This window comes from Palaemon carinicauda, chromosome 5, assembly GCF_036898095.1.
Source record: "Palaemon carinicauda isolate YSFRI2023 chromosome 5, ASM3689809v2, whole genome shotgun sequence".
NCBI lineage: Eukaryota > Metazoa > Arthropoda > Malacostraca > Decapoda > Palaemonidae > Palaemon > Palaemon carinicauda.
Genome location: NC_090729.1, coordinates 92,384,512 through 92,408,490, shown reverse-complemented (window position 1 = coordinate 92,408,490; position 23,979 = coordinate 92,384,512). Strand labels below are relative to the sequence as shown.

The following is a 23,979-nucleotide window of genomic DNA, read 5'->3' as shown; positions in this document are numbered from 1 at the left end:
TTTTTCCAAGATTTTTTGAAGGTTTTGGCCCCGAGCCTGTGCTTGCCGTAGAGGAAGACATAGAAGAGATTGTATCCCTTGGCAAGTCCATGGGTCTGGAGGTCGATGAAGATGATATCACCAAACTCGTCATGGAGCATCATGAAGAGCTCACCACCGAGGAACTCAAGGAGCTGCATGCCATGCAGAATGATGAGTTCCAAGAGCAGTTGAGTGAGTTGGAGGACATCAGGGATGTAGAATACATCTCAAGTTCGGCTGCAATAAAAGATGTTAGCACATCATCAACACGTGGTTGACTTCATTTTTAAGTATCACCCACAGAAACTTCAGGTTTGCCGTGTAGTTTCACAATTCGATGATGTCTGCTTAACCCATTTCAGAAAAATTCTGAAAAGCCATACCAAGCAACTTTCTTTCGATAGTTTCTTTATAAAATCTATGAAGCAATCTAGTGATCGTAATAAAGAGAAAGAAAGTGAAGCAAAGAAAACTATGATTGAATTGAGAGAAAGTGATAAAAATTAAAAAGAAAAAAGGAAAAAAAATGTAATATATAAAAAGAAAAAAAAAATAAGCTAAGTTAGGTTAAAGTTCACGTAGTGTAAGTTAGAGTAAGTTACGGTATGTTATCGCAGTCACTATCTCTACCTCCTCACCGACCGTCCGTCTCCTCCTGTGTAGCAGAGCCTACACCTGGGTTGGCCTGTCTCTAAGGTAAAGTGACAATAAAAACCCTTTTTTTATTTATTTCTTTATAATCATTCTTTTTTACATCTCTTTTATATAATGCAATTGTATTATTGTTATGTGTAATTATGTGTAGTAATTTATTAAGTAGTTATCATAGGTTTTTTGGCTGTAGAACGAATTATACAAATTACAGTGTATTCTTATGGGAATATTCGCTCCAACATACGATCGTTTTAACATATGAACGAGGTCCCGGAACGAATTAAGATCGTATGTAGAGGTTCCACTATATCTGCCTAGGAATAATAAAAAAAATTCAAAGTAGAAGAGCTCATGCTTTGTAGATATAAGCAATGTGATCTGCAAGTGAGATTAATCAAAATGAGATTTACCTGATAAAAATACTGTACTCAAAGAAAGCTAACATGAGAAAAATAAATTTATAAGAGAGGGAAATTAATTTCTATAATTTATCATTTGAAGAGCATATTTTAAACTTTTTTGTCCTCATTTTTATTAATTTTTTTTTTTTTTTTGATAATTTGTAAATACTTCCATTTCCTCTCTGTTTACTGGTGTTTGCTAAAACAATGTCTTCTTGAAGTGTACAATGGTAAATGTGCATAAAATGGGATGAATTGTACTCGATAGCATTTGTGAGATTTGTGTAAAACCTTAAAATAAGTGTAAAAATTATTAAAAAAAAAATTTTGTACAATCTTTATAGTAATTTCTCAGTCCTCTTTCTTACCATACTTAGCAGTGCTAGCACAAGTGTAAATTAACTGGCATTTAATGAATTTCAGGACATGTGATATAAGAAAATTATGAGATAAAAGAAATTAATTATATTTCTCTTATTCTTTTTATATTGCTTTGTAATATATTTCATATCTCTTTTTTTGCCAATTTATAGTTATCATACCAATTTAATACCAGTATCATGTGTGTGTAATATACAGCAAGAGATTATAATACAGTACATTGTTTTACACTTGGGTTCGGGTTCCAAGGACTAATATTTTAATCACTTGGAGGAGATATGGATGAATTCTCCAAGATAAGTGAGTTTACTGTACATGATCATAAATTTTTCTTATAAGAGATTTCTAACCTTGAATATCCTAATTCTCTCTGCTTCAATAGTTACAGCTGTGAATGATGATAGATGTTGGATTCGCGGACGGACATCCTCCCAAGTTGACCCAGAATCTACACCAATAGATTTCAATGCTGCACGTAATCCAGCCTCAAGGCGGCGCATTTTTCGAGCCTCTTCTTTTAATCTTTCTTTTTCACGAGCTTCTGCCTACAATTAACAAAAGAAGTTTAAATCAGTTATTGAAGGTTATTGTTGATGGAATTCCCATTTTCATATGCCTCAAAAAATAAAAGTGGAATAGTTTATAACAAAATATTTTATATCTATACTCACCTGATGTTCATATTACTTCTTCCTGGAAGCTCAATTTCATTAACACTTACCATTAAACATAAAATATTTAATGTTTTCTTTCTTTTCAATAGACTTTGGCTTCTAGTAAAATAATAAGCCACCAGTGGATGGGAGGTGGGTATGAATATGAACAGGTTAGTAAAGAAATAAATTTTATTATTGAAAGTCCTTTTTTAATATCAACCTCCTCTGATGTTAATACTGCTGATTCCTATACATCATGTAGGCTAGGTGTGTTGCAAGTGAAGGCAAGAGAAAGGCCATTTATAGTTTTAAAATACAAATAGTGAACATTTTAGACTCTAAGTAGTTCAGATTATTTGTAACAAATCACCTCAAAATACCTTTTGAAATGCAAGACTCCAGATTGTTTCCTAATCCTCATCTTTCTGTTATTAATATCACTATTATTATTATTATTATTATTATCATTATTATCATCATTACTTGCTAAGCTACAACCCTAGTTGGAAAAGCAGGATTCTGTAAGCCCAGGGGCTCCATCAGGGAAAATAGCCCAATGAGGAAAGGAAACAAGGAAAAATTAAATATTTTAAGAACAGTAACATTAAAATAAATATCTCCTATATAAACTATAAAATCTTTAACAAAACAAGAAGTGAAATAGGACAGAATAGTGTGCCCGAGTGTACCCTCAACCAAGAGAACCTATGTCACAAGACAAACATTTTAATGAGTTAAATTATTTGGGTATTGTGGAAATCAGTTTAAACTGAATTCTGTCACAAGCCACCGGTCCTGAAGAAAGAGTTGCACCATGTATGTTGAATGTAAACTGTTGTCATTCTTTTACTTCTCAGGTCAAAGCATGAGGCAGATTGGAAAAGCACTGGGGGATTTGAGGTGGCGCAACCTTGATCTGGGCGACCTAGATCGCAGACATCACATCTACTGTGATAACCAAAGCCCTCACACTCGACTGGTTTGTGAACTGCTTTATCCCGCAGGTGAAGCTGTACCTCGCGGAGAATGGGCTGCCTTTAAGATCCTCCTGTTGATGGACTGTGCAGGAGGACATGCAACGGATCTCCATTATGACAGGGTCCAAGTGGAGTTCCTGCCCCCCAACACCACTTCCCTCATACAACCAACGGATCAGGGGGTCATTTGGGCTTTCAAGGCCCTCTACACGAGGTCCACGATAGAGGGCCTCATCTCCTCCATTGATGAAGGCGATGAGGACTTCAGCCTCGAGATATTGGCGGGAATATACCATTGCAACGTGCCTGGTCAACATTCAGAAAGCTCTTAAAGAGATAAAAGAGCAAACACTGAATGCAAGTTGGAGAAAATTGTGGCCAGACGTTGCTCATGACTATGAGGGATTTATGCCAGACGAAGTTCACCACTCCCCCGTAGATAAGTCTATGAGGCTGGCACGGTTAGTAGCCAATGAAGGTTTCTCTGACATGATGACGGAAGACCTCAACTCACTGATCAAGTGCCACTCGGAGCCTCTAACCAACGAGGACCTAGTCGAAATGACAAGATCAGAGAGTGAGGAAGAAGAAGAGGCAGCCGATGATGACGAAGCAGAAGAACGTGGCCTTACCTTAGACAACCTGCAAGTGCTCTGCAACAAAGGGCGCAGGAAATCGACGATATGGTCAGAGCCATCAAATTTAGTAACTGTATTGATGGTGTAATAGCGCTGTACAAGAGCATCTTTGCTTAGATGAAAAAACGTCAACAACTTCCCATCACGATGTTCCTAGTGCGGCGAAAACCTTCTGCAGAAGCATCAGATACTCCTCCTGTTGCCTCTCGGGCTTCCCATCGAGCCACTACGCTGCCTCCAGCAGTTTCTCCAGCTCTATCGGAAGCTGTCCTTGACGATCCACCGCCTCTATCAACTGGCAATGAGGCGTCACCTGAGAAGCAGTAAAGGTCTCATTAACCTGTACAGTAAATCATCTTCATCTTCTTCACCTCCATCATACTGCACAGGTGTGTCATCGTCATTTATCAAGATCATCGTCATTGTTAGATTTGAGTTACATATCTTGATATAAGAATAAAAGTTCTAAAGATATCTACAGTATATACACATACACTATTTATATCTTCATATTATTTATACGTTATTTATGAATAAATGTAAATGTACATACAGTATACGTAATGCATTAAATACTGTATTTATATTACAGTATTTATACAGAACAGTACTTTATTTTATGTACAGTATATAATTCATTTACATGATTCTTTAATGCTCTAATGATAACATATGCATTTATAGGGTTAATATACACTTATTGTTATTACATATACATGTACATGTACTGTACACAAAAAATGTACGTATTCCAAAAATAGGGAGGGAACCTACTTCGCGGTTTTTCACCTATCGCGGTCGGTTCTGGTCCCCATTAACCGCGATTTGTGAGGGATTACTGTAATAACAATAATAATAATAAGCTGATATTTCCAAAAAAGAAGAAGCTAGAAATATTAAGAGCTTTTGAAGCTCATCACTGTCAAAACTTGAATTGCAAAGTGAGTTCGGTTCTCATGTGTCATTATTGTTGTTATCCTCGCTATATTCAACTCGATTGGAGAAACAATTAGACTAGTATTCTCTAGATTTCCCCGAGAACAAAAAGTAAGTTTTCTTTTGCACTTTGAACTCTAATGTGGTTGGTAACAATAAAAAATATACTTTTCCAGAGGAGGAACAGTTAAGGCTTCATAATTCTTACAATGGTTACTCAAATCAAAATAATGTCCCTGACATGAGACACAATTTTGGAGTTACGGCTCTTGGGAAGTCAAAGTCATCACAAGAGAGTGAAAAATAATGGCTCTGTATCTTGAACAAGCCATAGGTTATTGCTATTAACCTCTAGATTGTTTTAATACTTTACTAGAAGGATGAGTCTATTGAAAGGAAAGAAAAGGGAATTATTTTAGTTTTAGAAGGCTTCCTTCCTAAAACTAAGAAAATTTCCATTTTCATAGAAATAATCATAGACAGTATGAAGAACTAAAAGTAACATCAAGAAAACAAGGAAAACAAACCTTTTCAATAAGAGCATTGTAAGTCAGTTTAACATTTCCAGCATCCAAAGTAGCTGAGCGAGGATCATCACATACAACAGTAGCAAATTCTTTGAAACTGGTTTTCACCTGAAAAATAAATGTGAAAAACAATGTAGAAACTCAACTATAAATTATGCAAACATGAACACACAGTCCTTACCCTAAAATTAAATTTAAAATTTAAACATTGCCTATTTTTAATTTATGCATCTAGATTATTAATGTTTAGTTCACTTTGACACTACAGCACCATTGATAACTTTAATATATTCTTAGATGACTATAGTGACAAGGTTTAATTAGGAAGTTACATAAATGACCATGGAACATGCTCCATGTGTTTATTGTACACAGTCCTTCGCTATCAATCTTATGGTGCAGCTTTAATGAAAACTATTTACTGAACAACTAAGGAATTCCTATGAAAATTTTTAATCTAATAATAACATTTATCATTTTCATACTCACCTCTATGTTAAAATGCTTACTTCTCAGGAAAATTACCTTTTTAACTTGAAAACAAAAATTTTATCTTTCTATCATAAGCCATTCCCTCCTTTAATCCCAAGGTGAGTGTTCTTTGCCTAGATTTCCTTGCCTAGTGGTCCAGAAACTCATCACACCTCTTGCTTCTCATAATATCTCAGTTGTCAGGAACATAAGACATAGTTTTCTGTATTATTTTTATTTTCAGAGGTATGACTAAGATATTTAGTTTGTTCACTTTAATAACTATGGTATCAGGATTCCTCAATAGTTTCTGTCTTTTCTAGTAGGTTTTTATTATTATCAATATAAATGCTAACCATGCATACGCATCCCCTTTCCACGTTTACTTTGTAGGTGAAATAGCCCCATAGAAGTTTAATGATCTTACAGAATCTTAATATCATAAAGTTTTGTTTTCTCCTCTTGTTTTGATGATACATACATGCATATACCAAGGCATTTCCCCCAATGCCGACATCAAATAAATGAAACAGAAAAGGGGACCTCCCCTCTCTACGCTCCTCCCAGCCTGACAAGGGACTCAACTGAGTTTGGCTGGTACTGCTAGGGGTGCCACAGCCCACCCTCCCCTGTTATCTACCACAGATGATGCTTCATAACGCTGAATCCCCTACTGCTCCTACCTCCGCGGTCTTCCAAGGCACCGGAGGAAGCAGCAGAGCCTACCGGAACTGCGTCACAATCGCTCGCCATTCATTCCTATTTCTAGCACGCTCTCTTGCCTCTCACATCTATCCTCCTATCACCCAGAGCTTCCTTCACTCCATCCATCCACCCAAACCTTGGCCTTCCTCTTGTACTTCTCCCATCAACTCTTGCATTCTTCACCTTCTTTAGCAGACAGCCATTTTCCATTCTCTCAACATGGCCAAACCACCTCAACACATTCATATCCACTCTAGCTACTAACTCATTTCTTACACCCGTTCTCACCCTCACTACTTCATTCCTAATCCTATCTACTCGAAATACACCAGTCATACTCCTTAGACATTTCATCTCAAACACATTCAATTTCTGTCTCTCCGTCACTTTCATTCCCCACAACTCCGATCCATACGTCACAGTTGATGATAAGATGACATAATTATACTCAATGGTTTAATTTTGCAGTTTAGCAAAAAAATTAGAATTTTATTTTTTGTAGGGTTCTGCTTTTCCTTTGTCTTGTGTACCTGCCACTGACCTAGCTATGTCATGATAGCTGTTACAGAAACTAATGTTATATTGCATGTTGATAAATATATTTTCTTGCAATATCTAGCCTGAAAATTTAGATAAAAAATATCTAGCTTTTTCCTAACGATTGTGTTTTGTATTTAACATAAAATAAATATTTGATTCTTTTCATAACACTTCTAGTGTTTCCTGTTACCTGAGTCGGTAACTTGTCTCGACCTATAATTATTCCTCTTGGGTGAATGGTGCGGAGTTCACCACCATCAATTCACCTCGGAAAAAATCACCACCATTAGTTTACCTCGACGAAAGCTCACCGTGGGGAAAATTAACTGTGGGGAAAGTTCACCTCAAGGAAAGTTTGCCGCAAAGCATTTTGTAAAGTAACGATAAGAAAATACAAGAAAAAAATTACACGGAGTGATAATGCATTTTAAAAGTTTAGTAAATTTACTCAACGAAATAACACGGGAAAATTACCCAAAATAGGATCATTTAGAAAATTAGGGTGGTAATGAAAAGGCTATGAATGTGAATGTGCTTAGTGAGGGAAACGAACATGAAAGTTTTAGTGAGGGAAACGAACATGAAAGTTAGAGTAAAGGAATGTGTCGAGTAGCCCAGGATCTTTAAAACTACAGACACTGAGAAATATCAATACTGACATTGTTTGATATCAGATGCTAACACTTCCTCCATATATCATTATAATAGTCCATAATCTATACGTAACATATTCAACTGAATACAACCAAACTTGAAATATTCTTGAAGCCTGCATCAACCAATAAATACAGACTTATTCTATAAAATAAATCAGTTCCAACATATCCCTTACATTGGAAGTCAAAATGAATAAGAAATTTGTGCTTTAATGGCAATCTATTTTACAAAGAGAAACAAACGAGTGCAAAAACATTTTGGAAATGTGAAATGTATAAAAAAATTAAATGTCATTCACGGACGCACGAAGCTGCTAAAAAAATATTCCAAGTTTTGAAGGAATATAATCTCCTTAACGATGCAGCAAAGGTTGAAGTCGAAATGATTCATGAAAATATCCCCACACAAACACCTGAGGTTATATTAGCATCTGTTCTCAATGATTGTAGTCAGGCTGCTGGGGGCAAACTACCAAATATTGGTAGCATAAAAAGGATAATGAGCATGATTCCACAAAGGAATAATGCCTATCCAGTGCTCCCACAGCACTGGAAAGATATTACTTTTGTCAATAGTATTACAAAATTGTCAAGTGGTGAAGAATTTTTATCCCATGATTCCGGAAATGTGGAAGATCGAATTTTAATTTTTTCTACATGAAAAAATATTCAGTTGCTAACAAAAAGTGAACTTTGGTAGGCATATAAGACATTTAAAGAAAGCCCTTTGCTATTTTATCAATTGTATATACAGTGGAACCTCTACATACGATTGTCCCAACATACGAAGTAAAATTCGACCAAATTTCTGTCTCGACATATGAAGTGTTGCTCCAACATACGACGTAAACAATACGCTTACCCGTGGAATTTTCTCGAAAGCGTGCAGCGTAGTTTGTTGTTGACGCCGCTAGACGGCAGCACATCGGAGGGACGCCAATCGAGCGTCACTTTGATCAGTCCTCTCATCGCGTGCGCATCGTGTGGTTGTCCTCTATTCGCTCAGTTTTAACAGTTTTTTTATCTTGCCTTTTCACGTGTTGTTTTCTGTGTTCCATAATCATGGGTCCTAAAAAGCTTAGTTTCGGTTCAGGAAGTAGTAGCAGTGGTGAGAAAAAGAGGAAGTCTATGCTTTCATTAGAATTAAAGCAGGAAATCATAGAAAAGCATGAGCGAGGTGTACGTGTTAGCGATCTGGCTAAACAATATGGCCGGAATATGTCTACGATCTCGACGATCATAAAACAGAAGTCAGCCCTTAAATCAGTCAAACCTTCGAAGGAGATCACGATTATTTCTAAACGTTGTAGCCCTACCCTTGAAGAGATGGAACGACTCTTGTTAATATGGATCAAAGACAAGGAGATTGTTGGCGATACGATCACGGAAACGATCATTTGTGAGAAGACCAGCGCTATCTACAGTGACTTTGAAGGCGGCGCGTTCTCGGGGTGACGCGTGGGAGAGTTCAGCCGATCTTACGACGGAGGAATTCAAGGCGTCTCGAGGTTGGTTCGAGAAATTTAGGAAACGGACCGGGATTCATTCAGTTGTTCGTCATGGAGAAGCTTCGAGTTCGGACACTAAGGCTGCTAAAGACTTTGTTAAAAAGTTTGAAAGTATCGTGGCGGAGGAAGGTTACGTAGAGCAGCAGGTTTTCAACTGTGATGAAACCGGTCTGTTTTGGAAAAAGATGCCTAGTCGAACGTACATTACCACTGAAGAGAAGAAAATGCCTGGACATAAGCCAATGAAGGATCGGTTGACTCTTGCGCTTTATGCCAATGACAGCAGGGACTGCAAAATTAAGCCTTTGTTAGTTTACCATTCCAAAAACCCTAGGGCATTTAAAGCACATAGAATTAATAAAGACCTGCTACATGTTCTATGGCGTTCTAATTCTAAGGCTTGGGTTACTAGGCATATCTTTGTGGAATCGGGAAACGTAGTTTTCGTCCCTGCTGTCAAGAAGTATCTTCAGGAGAGGAATTTGCCTTTGAAGTGTTTGCTTTGTTTGGACAATGCACCTGCTCACCCCCCCAGACTCGAAGATGACATCATCGACGAATACAAATTCATCAAGGTGTTGTATCTTCCACCGAATACTACCCCTATCCTCCAGCCCATGGACCAGCAAGTCATCTCTAATTTTAAGAAGCTCTACACCAAGCACTAATTTAAGCAGTGCTTTAATGTCACGCAAAGCACCAACTTAACTTTGAGTGAATTTTGGAGGAGCCACTTCAATATCGTGCACTGCTTAAAGATCATTGATCAGGCTTGGGAGGGAGTAACTCGTCGGACCCTGAATTCCACTTGGAAGAAGCTTTGGCCTGATGCTGTTGCTCCCAGAGATTTCGAAGGTTTTGGCCCCGAGAATGAACCTGTGCTTGCCGCCGAGGAAGATGTCGAAGAGATTGTATCCCTTGGCAAGTCCATGGGTCTGGAGGTGGATGAAGATGACATCACTAAACTCGTCGATGAGCATCACGAAGAGCTCACCACCGAGGAACTCAAGGAGCTGCAAGCCATGCAGAATGATGAGTTCCAAGAGCAGTTGAGTGAGTCGGAGGAGATCAAGGAGGTAGGCGAAATCTTAGGTACGGCGGAAATAAAACAGATGTTGGCATATCATCAACACGTTGATTTCATCAACAAGCATCACCCACAGAAACTTCAGGTTTGCCGTGTTGTTGCGCAGTTCGATGATGTTTGCTTAACGCATTTTAGAAAAATCCTCAAAAGCCGTACAAAGAAACTTTCATTCGATAGTTTCTTTAAAAAATCTTTAAAACAGTCTAGTGATCATGATGAAAAGAAAGAAAGTGAAGCAAAGAAAAGGAAGACCGAATCGAGTGAAAGTGATGAAAATTAAAAATAAGAAAAGAAAAAATGTAAAAAAATATAAAATTATAAAAATGAAAAAAAAAAAAAATAAGCTAAGTTAAAGTTCACGTAGTAGTGTAAGTTATCGTACACGTTATCGCACAAAGTCACCGTCCCTACCTCCTCGCTGCTCTTCCGTCTCCTGCGTAGAAGTCCCTACACCTGCGCTGGCCGGTCGCTAAGGTAAAGTGTTACATTACAACCCGTTTTTTATTTATTATTTCATTATTATTATTATTTTTTTTGGTTTGTAATATGTATTTATTATACAGTTATTGTATAAATGTCACGTGTAATTATATGTAGCCATTTATTGAGTATTTATTATGGGTTTTTAGGCTGAGGAATGAATTAAATCAATTACCATGTATTCTTATGGGAATATTTGCTCCAACATACGATCGTTTTAACACACAAAGTAGTTTCTGGAACGAATTAAGATTGTATGTAGAGGTATCACTGTACTTGATTTAAAACAGAAAAAATCATTACCTCTAATGTATGCATTCTTTTGCCTGATAAATCTGAAACAATATACAGGGGGTCATCGGGTTACGCCGGTCGCGACTTATTACGCTGTTTTGTGCTTACGAACACGCCCCCATAAAAATATAAAAATTAATGTTAAGCATCGGTCCGTCTTACAGCGTTAGCGTCGTAAGCGACGTAAACAATTCCAAACTAGTTTCTAGCACACAGCGGATGAATACGCTTTGTGGTGGTTGCGGGCGAGGAAGACGGCGTCCCTCAGTTCTAGTTCTACGCCATTTTGGTTGTGTTTGCCTGTTCTCTCTCTCGTTCTTTGGAACTTTTTGCCTTTCGTTATGTCTCCTAAGCGTAAGGCAGATTTTTCTGATGGTAGTGTGTCTAAGAAAAGAAAGGCCATCCCCATGGAAGTGAAACTAGATATTATTAAGCAGTCTAAAAACTGTGAAACGTCAACGAACATTGGCCGAGCGCTTGGCCTTAGTCGTTCGACTGTGGCTACTATTCTTAAGGACAAAGAGCGCATCGTTGAACATGTGAAAGGATCTGCTCCTATGAAATCAACAGTGATAACCAAGCAGCGTAGTGGTTTAATTATTGAAATAGAAAGATTATTAGTGCTTTGGTTGGAAGATCAAAATCAACGGTGTATTCCGGTGAGCCTAATGGTGATTCAGGAAAAGGCTAAAAGGTTATTTACTTTAATTCATGTGGTAAGGAATTGTTTTCTCTTTTTCTAGTACTGTTTTTATGTCATTTGATACATTTTATTATAGTACAATACTTTACAGTACAGTACAGTACATATAAAGTAATCTATTTATGGTTTCCAACTTACACTTAAGAACGGATCAACGTCGTAACCCGAGAACCCCCTACATAAAATTTTTGGAAGCTGTTAAAAATTTTGACCTATCCTTCCTTACAACCTCAATAACAAATTTTGAAAATGCAATGATCAAAGCAAGCAAACATGTTTTTTCAAACAATATTCAGAAAGGATGTTTTATCCATTTTTTGCAGTGCATTGTACAAAAAATTCAAGCCTGGAGACTTGAACAACAGTATGAAATAGATGTTGCATTTGCATTGAAGTAGCAAATGTTGGGTGCATTGGCATTTGTCTCATGGAAGACATAGTCAACGCATTCAAAGCTGTATGTGACAATGAAGTTTTCCAATCTGAAGGTCAAGATGTTCTTGATTATTTTGATGATACATGGATAGGGAGACCAGATAGAAGGTGTCATTGCCGTCTTCCTAAATTTCCTCAGGAAATGCAGAATGTCTACTTCTGTCTTGGATAGCACACCAAAAACCAATAATAATGAGAAGCAAAAGACATTCTTTCATCCAAATATTTGGAAATTATTGGAATGTGTATGAAGAATGAGCAGCGGTTAACAGAGGCCAAGATTGAGCAGAATGTAGGTGGATATGCACTTAATAAGGGAAGGAAAGATTTATATTACTTGGGTCAAGAGACTTCAGAGACTTGTTCTGAATTATGCTTGTATCATTGAATATTTAAGAGTTATCTTATAATCATTACTACTAATATCTTTATTATTTTCCTAACTATAAAATTAAAATGCTAACATTAGCTCTATTGTATTTTGCACTTTATGATGAATTATTGAATATTTTTTTTATAAAATTTTCTTATTTTTGTTATTGTTCATTGTTTTAAAAGGATGACTAAAATATCAATGTTTCCGTAAACACGTACTACAAATAAATATACATACATACATAAATGGGTTTGACCTTATTACAATTTTATCGATAACCTGTAAAATGTATTTATACTGTATATATCACAAGAATGTATTTATGCATTTCATTATGTATTCTTATAAAAAATTCTGAAATTTTCTATTTCCTTACTTTCAAGATCTTAAAATTATGATAAAAATACCATTGTTACATTAAAAATATAATACCATCATTCATTACTAGTCCACTGCAGAACAAAGGCCACAGACATCTTTCCACCTTCACCTGTTTATGGTCTTTTTATGCCAGTCCACACCTGCAAACAGGTCGTCAATCCATCGTCTTCTCTTCCTTCCCCTGCTTCTTTTGCAATTTCTCTAAGGACACATTCTGTTATTCTTAATGTCCATCTATGGTCTGTCATTCTCATTACATGTCCTGCCCATGTCAATTTTTTTATACATATTGTTGGAATATCCTCTACTTTAGTTTACTCTCGTATCCATGTTGCTCTTTTTCTGTCTTTACATTTTCACAATCTAATTTCCTAAAAGGGAATTTGACAAAGGAAAAACCTATTTCTGGGAAAGGGACCTGTGTCGCTTCGTGAAATACTCCTTATAGCACCATTTCTAAGGTATAAATACTGCTAGATGTACCAGAGAAAAAGCTGCATGGAATGCCAGGAATATACAGTACCCAACTCGCTCACCCTTATAGGGTGTCGGTATATAAACTGGGGCGTGTTAAAACCACAACCAGAGGTCCCTTACCAATTAGTCCTCTCCTTTCTCAATATCCCCCAATACTACAAGGTGCCGTTCTACATCTGATTACTGCCTGCTACTATGGCTACTGCCCTTCCCCCCTACTACCACTACCCACGCTTCTCCCATCATTCCTTTTCTAGCACCGTGATATCCACACGCGATTGTTTTCAGTAGCTTCTTTGTGACTGTGTTTTTAAAGATGTCTGACATTTTGGAGACCCCTACTCCCAAATTAAGTATTGTAATTATCTGTTTTGATAATTCTAGGTAGTGACACACGTAAAATTAATAATATTGTTAATTTTAGTCTCAGCAGCATTGTGTGATGCCTTCCATCACGGGCATAGTCGGCAGCCATTTTGGTGTCGCTACCTCCGAGAGCTTCATGTTGTTTACGACTTTCAATTAGTTCCTCATACTAATTGTAGTCTTGTTTACTTATCTCTAGACATCTTATACAGTGTTTTAGCATGGTTATTGACGTTTATTAACGTTTGAGTAATAATTAAGCTATTTTGGCGTTCATTTGGTTAGCCTACCCGACCGGGCAGCATGCGGCTTCGGAAGGTAGCCTACACCAGTGAGCCTCCCCTTCGATATATTTATTTTATATCTAGGTTAGGATGTTCCTATAGAGTATTATGCGGGGGATTGGAACACTTTTTCCTTCATAAAGGATGTTATCCTTAAGTCATTGTACTACCTGACCAGGTTGGCATTATACCCGATTTTGGAGAGATAGTTATTGTTTAGAGCAGTTTAGTCTTCCTGACCAGGTCGGCATTTACCCGATTTTGGAGGGTTAGGCTATACACACGTATCACACCACGTTCCTCTCCCTATTCCCCCCCTCTTTTTTACTCACTTTATGTCGTTATAGCCTACTTAATTTTAGAACATATTTCAAGTAATTATTATTATTAATTGTATTTATCTGCATGCTTTAGTCAGGAAGCCATAGGCCTACCGCCTCGTCGGGTAGTTTCACTGTGTCTCGGACGGCTGTCCCACCCGACCGGCCACAGTGGTCACCTGATCTCGAGCAAGCCACTCTTCTTGGTTGTTCCCCTCCCCCTGTACCCACCTCGGTGGACTATTCGCCACACCCTAACTCGGGAAGTAGGCTTGAGTCACATTCTTTAGGGAGAGTGGGAAGACTGAGAGAGAGGCTTGGCTCACTCGCTCCGTGAGTCGACGTGGGTAGCGCTCTCTCCTCGGCTCGTCATGGTTGGCCACCAGAAGCGCGGGACTGGGTATGCACCTCGCTATGTACCTCGCATCCCCCTTCCCTGGAATTCCACCCTCGCTATCCTTCCGCCCCAGGAAGACCGGGATAACTTGAGAATCGTATCTATAAGTTAGTAGCTATGATTCTTTGATCGGAGTCAGGCAATCTACCCTGTTCTGATCCCATAAGTTTATCCCATATATATAAAGAATCTTGCTGTGAATAACTTAGGAGAGATGGAGTCTCCCTGTTCTCACATCTTTATGTAGCTTTAGAGTGCTGTACTTGCTGTATAGATAACTTCAAGGGTTCCAATATAAGATTCATATATTGTTTTTGAAGAATTTTCATTACTGCTCTGAGATTTGACTAAATGAAAAGCTTTCTAATAGTCTATAAATGACATACATAGTCGTTTGTCATACTCTTTGATTTTTCCATTAGCTGGTTAATTACATGGATATGGTGAGTTGTCAAATACCAAGTTCTAAAGCTTGACTGATCTCTTGGTTAATTAAGGTCTAGGTGTCTTTCATTTGGCCTAATATGATCTCTGTAAATATTTTATATATTACGGAATGTAAACTTATTGGCCCTTAATTTTTCAGGTCTTTTTATTGCTTTTTTGTGAATTAGTATAATGATAAAGTTTTTCCAAGCCCTAGGTATAGAGCATTCTTGCAGACATTTGGTGTAGAGTTTGGGGAGTTTTATTAACATGAAATCTCCTCCAACTATTATTAGATCAATTGTTAGGTCATCTTCTCCTGCTGCTTTGCCTCTTTCATGCCTTTTAATGCTTTATTTTACTTCAATAAATACTATATACATATATATTTATATATATACATATATAAACATGACAAATTAGGAGATAATTTGTATTTTTCCCAAACTAATACAAACCTGGAATTATTAATTTGGATTATCTTTTGGGAAAGCTGGAAGGTAGCCATTAAACTTAAAGTGCAAGGTGGCACCCCTGCCTAACTGCTTGAGTGGGTAGGCCAGGGGTGGCCGGGGGTACCCAGCTGCCTCTATATATACTCTCTCAGCAGTGAGGTACATCACTTTTGATTGCAGGCAGGACTTCTGGGGGACAGGTGATGGCGGGCCAATTTATATAAATAACTCCAGGTTTGTATTAGTTATGGAAAAATACTAATTATCTCCGAATTTGTCATTTGTTCCCCTACCTTCCATTATTTATTTGGAGGACTCACTCTTAGGTGGGTGGAAGTCCTAAGTCTGGCATGGACATTGACCTGGTTTTACCTAATACAGTATATGACTCTGGTCTTGGGAAAACTTTGACACCTCACTAAAATATACAAAGTGAGTATAATAGTGGCCTGTGCAATAGTGTAATAAAGTTTGTTGTCTTGTATGAACACCTGAGTTTATAAAGGAAAAACAATAAGTATACCATTGCTTACCTCGCAGAAAGCAATGGGGACGTGGACAGTATATAAATTTATGACTTATACTAGGCTACAGAAGGGAAGCGATAATTACCTGCAGAGGTTGAAGCCAGCTTGCAGAGGGACCCATGGTGCTGTACCTCAAGGGGAAGATGAAGAAGTACAGTAGAGCCAGATTCTCTCATTCATCCCAGTCTTAACCCGAGTAACCATTGCCCACAACCAACTGCTACTTGTCCATCAAGGAGCCTCGGGTATTCCTAAACCACTTGTTGAGCTGCCACCACAGGATCGATAGTGAACGTATCGAGTCTCCTGTGGGTCACATCTTTTAAGTAGTGGGCTGTGAAGGTGGTCAGTCTCCTCCACACCCCCGGCTTGAAGGACTTGCAACACAGAGAAGTTGCGTTTGAATGACATGAAAGTGCTGATTTCGCTGACATCATGGGCTCTAGGTTCGCGAGCAAAGAATCTTTCGATCACCTGGCAGATCCAGGAAGAAGCCGTGTTGCTGCAGTGTGTTTAAGATAGTATCTCAAACTCCTTACTGGGCATAGTAAAAACTGATCTGGGTCATTGGGTACAGAACGATCTCTAGCAATCTGAAAGCGCCCAATCAATGGTCCAGTACCCTTGGGATTTTGAGTCTCAGTAATGAACTCTGGGACGAAGCAGTGTCACTTACTCCCATCTCTTTGAATGGGCGATGACATACGAGAGGCCATGAAGTTTACTAACTCTCTTTGCAAAGGCTAAAGTGAGCAGAAACGCCATCTTCAAAGTGAGGTTTTGATCAGGGGCATGACGTAATGGTTTGTAGGAAGGTCCTTTTAAGGATATCAAGACGCGAACCACGTTCCAAGCAGGCTGCCTAATCTCTGACTGAGGGCAAGTGATCTCATAACTTTGCATTATTAAAGAAAGCTCCAACGATGAGAAAATGTCAACTCCTATCAGCCTAAAGGCAAAGCTGAGGGCGGAGCAGTAGCCTTTCACCGACAAGACCGAAAGGAGCTTTTCTTCCCGAAGGTATACAAGGAACTCCACTATTACTTGAATAGTGGCGTCGAGCACAGATATCCCGTTCACGACACCAACCACAGAATACTCTCCATTTTGCCTGGTAGACTGAGGCTGAGGACTTACACAAGTAACCATACATTCTCTCTGAAACTTGTTGTGAAAAACCCTTCTGAGAGAGGAGACGCTGGATAGTTTTCAGGCGTGAAGTCGAAGCGACTGCACGGTCCTGTTAAAGATATTCGTGTGTGGTTGTTTGGGTATATTTGGTCGTGGAGGAAGCTCTCGCGGTAGATCTACTAGGAGTTGCAGGTCTCCAAACCACTCAGTGTGATGCCATAGCAGAGCTACAAGTCTTCTCATCAGACAAAACGGGGGAAAGGCATACAAGTCGATGTTGTCCGATCATTGTTGAAATGTACCTTACTATAGAGACGGAGGGTCCGGGACTGGAAAACAGTACAGCAGAAGCATGCTGCTCAGAGATGTTGCGAACAGATCTACAGTCGGGGAACCCCAAAAAGTCTGGACTTTGTTGGCCATCTGACGATTCAAAGACCATCTGGAGCCTACTATCTAATCGGTCTGCTCAGATTGTCCGAGAGCACATTCCTTTTGCCGGGAATGAAGCGAGCTGATAGGGACACCGAATGATCTTCTGACCATCTGAGGATCTTTACTGCAAGATAGCATAGAGGCTGCGGAAAAGTACCGCTCCGTTTGCTTATATAAGCCACTACTGTGGTGTTGTCACTCATCAACACCACAGAGTGACCTGCCAGCAACTGTTGGAGCTGATGAAGAGCTAGGTAAGCTTCTCTCATCTCTAGAAGATTTATGTGCTGATACCTTTCTGACTCTGACCAAAGCCCAGAGATCATATGGTGCAGCAGGTGAACCCCCACCCTTCTTTTGATGCATCTATGAAGAGCATCAAATCTGGAGGAGGGACAAGAAGATTCAGGCCCGTCGAAGGTTTTTGTCTGCCATCCACCAATTAAAATCAGTCACCTGATCCTGAGTTATAGGAACTCGAGTGTCCGGTGAAATTGGAGTGTTGGTTCCGACCGGACTTCAGCTGCCATTGCAGGTATCTAATCCTGAGGTGGCCGTTTGGAACTAGATGGATGAGAGAGGTTATATGGCCTAACAGGCTCAACCAACGAGAGGCCGGAAAAACTTCTTTTCTGAGGAAGGGCCCGGTCACTTCCCTCAGTTTGTGTACTCTTTCGTCTGATGGGATGACTTTCTCTTGGACGGTGTCTATTATCATTCCAAGGTATACCAGCCTTTGTGAAGGTTGCAGTAATGACATCTCGTGATTTAACAGGATCCCCAGATCCTGACAAAACTCGAGAAGCATGTCTCGGTGACGAAGAAGGGTCGTCTCCGAGTCTGCTAGGATCAGCCAGTCGTCCAGATATCTGAGAAGATGGATGCCATTCCTGTGAGCCCAAGACACTAGGTTGAACACTCTTGTAAATACCTGAGGCTGTTGCGAGACTGAAGCATAGAACCTTGAACTGGTGTGTCTTTTCCTTGTGTATGCATCTCAATATACTTCCTTGAAGATGGATGTATTGGGATCTGGAAGTATGCTTCCTTCAGATCCAATGTGCACATGAAGTCCCTTGAATGAACCACTTGAATGACGCTGTTTGCCGTCTCCATTCTGAACTGAGTCTGTTGCACAAACCTCTTCAGAGGAGAGAGATCGATGACTGGTCTCCGGCCTTCAGTCGTCTTTTTCACCAGAAAAAGTAGACTGTAGAAGCCTGGGGACCCTTCCGAAACCTCTTGGAGAGCGGCCTTCTGCAGCATGGTCTGGACTTCGTCCCTGAGGGCCAGTTCCTTTGGAGATCCCTTCACAAAAAACCTTAGATGCACTGGATTTAGAGTCAGAGGAGGGAGAGATTAAATGAAAGGGACACAATACCCTTGAGCGATCACTTCGACCATCCATAGTTCTGCCCCGTGAAGCTGCCACCTCTGCCAGCGGCACTGTAGGCATCCTCCCACAGGTGATAGGTGAGGAGGAATGCCATTTCTAATGGGAGTGACCACCTCGGTCACCTCCCTTTCCTCCCTTCTTTCTTCTGAAGGACTTGGTCCCTTTCTGGTCTTTTGATGGAAAGGGCCCCTTAGAAACCTTTGAAGGTCCGGAGGACCTAGAAGTTGACGGGTGAGAAGAGGAAGGTATTTGCTGTGTCCGAGATGATGGGGATGGTCTACCATAGGGCCTCGATGTCATGGCCCTATGGAGGAGGGAATCGTATGAATATTTCCTCCATCGCTCAGCAGCCATCTCTATCTCTCCTGGAATGAAGAGAGAAGAACCCTTAAGGGTGGAATTACTCAACAAGGAGACTTTCACCTTCAGCACCTGCTTATGGAATTTCCCAATGACCGTATCCCTTCTTTTGAGTATGGCATTCGTCCGCAAATTGACAACGTGGTGCGACAGGAACTCATGAGTTTGGGTACCCCACAACAGGAAAGACTCCAAAGTCTTCCTGTCGGGTCCTTCGAAAGATCGTGGGAGCGGACCATGAAGCCCAAGGATCCTAGCCATAGATATAGCCACGAAGCACCCTGCATGGTGTACTTCGCGCTTCTCTCTATGTTCAGGAGCTCAACTGCCAAGAGGGAGGCCCTCAGAGAGGAGAGGGTTTGAATCGGGAGACCCTTCATTAAAGACTCTACTGAAGGGTCGAGGGACAAGTAGGAATGAGGTACCCCTTCGATCTCGTAATATTGCCTTTGTAAAACAAAAGGAAGTGGAAGGGACTGAGAGGAGGAACCTGCCCTCAAGGAACTTGAAGTTCCAGCTATCTGGGCGATAGCTTTCATTTTAGCGGCTATCAAACCCTTAGACCAGGGCAAAGTGGCACTGGACCTGGAAGGCTTCTGGGTCTCAAATATTTCATCGAGAACTATATCCTTCCCATTCTGGGTGGTGGAAACAAGAGTAGACAGCCTATTAATGGCCCTCATGCAAGCGAGGACCCGCCTAAAGGTGTGCTACGGCACACGTTTCTCTTGTTCAGTGATAGTTCGGACTAGCCGCCTTTGGAAGATTCTCGTCATCAGAATCCAAGGGGCCGTCCACCTTCAGGCTCACATCCAGAGTCTGGAGTAGGTCATGGTCGTCAACTATATCCCTAGAGGGACCCGCCACAGGGGACCTTCTTTGTGCCTCAACCATAAGAGCTTCCCTTGCCGCAGCGTTCTTGGGTTTCATCCTGGTGTCCTTCAATTCCCTATGCACAGGTCATTCCTCCGCAGTCTTAGGAGGGGGAACTTGTGAGGTTTTCAAGGCACCTGACGAGGCTTCGGCGGTAGGAGCTGAAGGCTCATCCTCTGGAGGAGGTATGGAAATCAGACTCTGGTCCGGAGGCACTATCTCAATCTTTTGAGGATTGAAAGGATGGATGGTTATTTCCCTGAGCAAGCCTAAGTCCCTGCTCATCCCGGGGCGGATGATGTCGGCGTGTGGTAGAGTTACGCCTCTCCTCCATTTCTGTATCTTGGTCATGGTTTTCCTTGCCTTCACTGGAGTAAAGGGTAGGTTGGCCATATAGGAGTCAGAAGCTCAGGGACCTTCTGCACGCGATCGGGGTGGAGGTGATCTGTGAGCCTTGTCCGATGTTGATCTCCTTCTAGTATCTTGACTCCCAATGGATGAACTCAACGAGGGTTCCAAAGGAATCCTCATGGTCACTTTAACTGGAGCAGACGGAGGTTGTGGCGATGGAGGAGCCACATTCAGAGACTTCAGCAGGGTGGTGAGATAAGTACTCACCCATGCAGAAAGTTGTGTTCCTCTAGGTAAGCCCTGGGCTTCCCTTGGAGGTCTAGAGAAGAACGTCCCTTGAGGGGGGACTCTAGAAGGAGCTTCAGTCGATGCAGGGGAGTCTCTGAGGCAGAGAATCACGTTCCCACGGTGGACGAAAAGGAAAGTCCAGCTAATAGGAAAGTTAGCAAACCTATTAGGCGGCTCCTTGAAAGCCTCTGGAAAGGGTGTTGGCCTGCTGCTGGAGGTAGTAGAAGCTGAAGGCCGGGGTGGTGTTGGTTCCGCACTTGCTCGCAGTTCAGACACATCTGTTTGTGAATTGCTCGTGGAAATCGGCGACTTGCATGCGAAATCACGAGACTTGCGCGTGAAATCATGAGTTTTACAGAAGTGTTCGCAACAGGAGCACTGGAAGTCACACAGGAAGAGGATAGTCTAACGCTTTCCTGCTACCTCAGAGAAGCACTTACATCCAACAAAGTTGGCAGAGGAGGCAAATAAGTAAGAACAACTTTTCGTTTGAGAGCGTGTCGCAGCAGGATGTGTTTCCAAGCATGGCAGAGGCGAGCGCTTTGCTAATATTCCCTAGGCAGTAAAGGCACTGGGGATTTAGCTGGATGCTTGTCTAAGGAGTGGTCATTCTCATGATCATGTTCGGTCCTAGGTCGTTTAGGAGAAGGTCGGGTTGAGGGGCTACGCGCTGATGGACTGCACGAGCGCCTACCTCTACCTCTAGACAAGGAACGTCTAGACTTTCATCGCAAATGTGCGGTTCATGTTCGTGAATGAGCTGTTTGTGAACAGGAGCATCTAGCTTTCGTTCAAGAACGGTGTCAACGTCGCATATACCTAGCTTGCGAATGTGAGCTTCGGCCTCGCGAACATGAACGTCGTTCTTGTGAATGGTAACCTCGCGAGCGTGAACGCATCCCTCGTGAACAGGAGCGTCGTCCTCGCGAGCATGAGTGCCGTTCTTGTGATCTAGATCATAGAGACCTAGAATGCGAGCGTCTCGACCTGGGTCTAAACTGTGTTCTTGATAGTGCAGAACACAATCGCCTTCTCTCATGAAGAGGAATGACTCCGAAAAGAGCGTTGAGACCCGGGGGTCTTATGAGCGCAAAGCTCTAGAGCGTGAACGCCTTCTAGAAGAAGAGCGTTCGGGTCATGATGACCAACGATCCATCAGATCTTCTGATCGCCGCGAACTACCATCAGGAGAAACGTGTCCAGAAGGGCGAGGCGATGGCAATGCTCATCCTTTAGCGTTGGTCCCAGGAAGCTCAGCACCTGCAACCTGCAGGTTCCTGTGGGGAGAAACAAAAGGGTTGAGGGTTACAGGACAACGAGGTCCTGTTAATGGACTTGAGTTATGGCACGTACTACCCAAGGTCGCTACCCAACTCCCAGAGGATCTGTTGCCAAGCGACATCTGGCGAGACGGCAGGCAGCGATTCGCTTACTAATGAAATCACCTGGTATATTTGCTGGTGTGGTGCTAGGCAACATTGGGAGGTATAAACAATGCAACACAATGGTCCTACACCACACACCAGCATTAATTATTGTTGCTCATCTAATGAGACTGTCTGATGAAGAGATGCAAGGGACCAAGAGTAAATGGTGACATTGTCGCTCAAAGAGTCGAAATGTAACAACTGATCGACCTCTATTTGACTATGAAAAGGGTAACAAGGATTAAGTTTAAACCTAACCTAATTATCCCTTCACCCAACTCATCATACTAAGACCCATTGACTCGAACCACAAGAATGATGCCTAAAACAAGCTAGGCTAAGTAATACAAAAGAACAAACCCGTGTAGGGAAGAAAAACAATAAAGTCTTCTATACTGCCAACCAGCAGACCCAAGAACAAAGTCACCTAGAGACAAACAATAATTACAGAGGTAAAGATGTAATGACTGCTAAGGTGAAAAATGTAATGATCAGGAAGTTGAATCAGAAAAACTTCAGAGATCAAACTACCAATGAAGTTTCCTGTTGAACAGGCTGACAAAAGAATCTTAAGTTAATATGAATGATCTATCTGGCATTGTTACAGAACTTAAAACTATACTATTGTATTTATATTAGTTATTTCTCTGAAAAAAAATTAATCATTCAGATACAAGATTAACTGTTTAGATGTACATCACCTGCCATTTTAACTGAAACACTTGCTGTATTCCGATCAATATAAAGATCTTGTGAACATCAAAATATAAAACTTGATTCCTTTAGGAATTGAATTTCGGAAGGACATACGTATGCATTGAAATGTTGTGTTGAGCACAGAACCCCCAAGCCAAGAACCATCTTTAATTCTCTTATTTACTTTCAGGACTACTTTTGAGGTCCTATCACAATCATTTCTAAAACATTGGACCATTGTCTCTTGAACATAAATACAAACAACAGATAGGCGATTGAAAAGGGAACTTCTGAGAAGATCCCTTCCAAAAATGAACGAAAGAGAAGAGGTGAATTGGACCTTTAGATAATTCATGAATCTTCCTAAACTCATTGTCCATCCTGATACTGTAGATTCAAAAGAGTACCTCCCTGTCTCCATGCTATATTAGGTCCAACAATAATAAAAAAAAAAAGCCCGACCTAGGATCTCTTTGGTGCCATTACGAGAACACAAGGGGATTGGTAGGTAATTTCCGGTCAGACACCTGCCCACATCTCTCCCCGCTAGGTCTACGCCTTGTCGGGGTTTGCAAGAGTGACGCTTTACCTTAGGTACCGTCAACAGGTACCCAACGGCAAGCTGAAAGAGAATGGTTATTAGCTTTCATAATAAGGGAAAATCCTAACTTTCCTGTCAATGAATACACATCATGAGTGAAATATCTATTGAAAAGATTCTCAGATCATGAATCTACACAGCATAATATTATGGGAAATATGTTGAATAGATTCTCAACTCAAACTAGCATGGTGAAGGATTGAACCTATGACAGAGGATCCCAATCCACAAGACAAACACATAACCAGTCAACCACAGAAATTATAGGAAAACCATCAAATGGTTTAAGTGGAGGGGGGGGGGAGGGTTAAAGTGTGAGTCTGAACACTCAACACTTACTGG

General features: G+C 40.6%; 1 protein-coding gene across 4 annotated transcripts in view; it reads right to left on the bottom strand.

The window, feature by feature from the left end:
- Positions 1 to 23,979, bottom strand: part of Prp40 (pre-mRNA processing factor 40) — an 874,860-nt gene that overhangs the window by 174,301 nt on the left and 676,580 nt on the right. For all 4 annotated transcript variants that reach the window (XM_068373863.1, XM_068373864.1, XM_068373862.1 and 1 more), the window contains exons 14-15: positions 5,192 to 5,299; positions 1,808 to 2,002 (exon numbers count right to left, since the gene is read on the bottom strand). In XM_068373863.1, the coding sequence (XP_068229964.1) occupies positions 1,808 to 2,002; positions 5,192 to 5,299 (303 nt within the window). The remainder of the gene's footprint in view (positions 1 to 1,807; positions 2,003 to 5,191; positions 5,300 to 23,979) is intronic.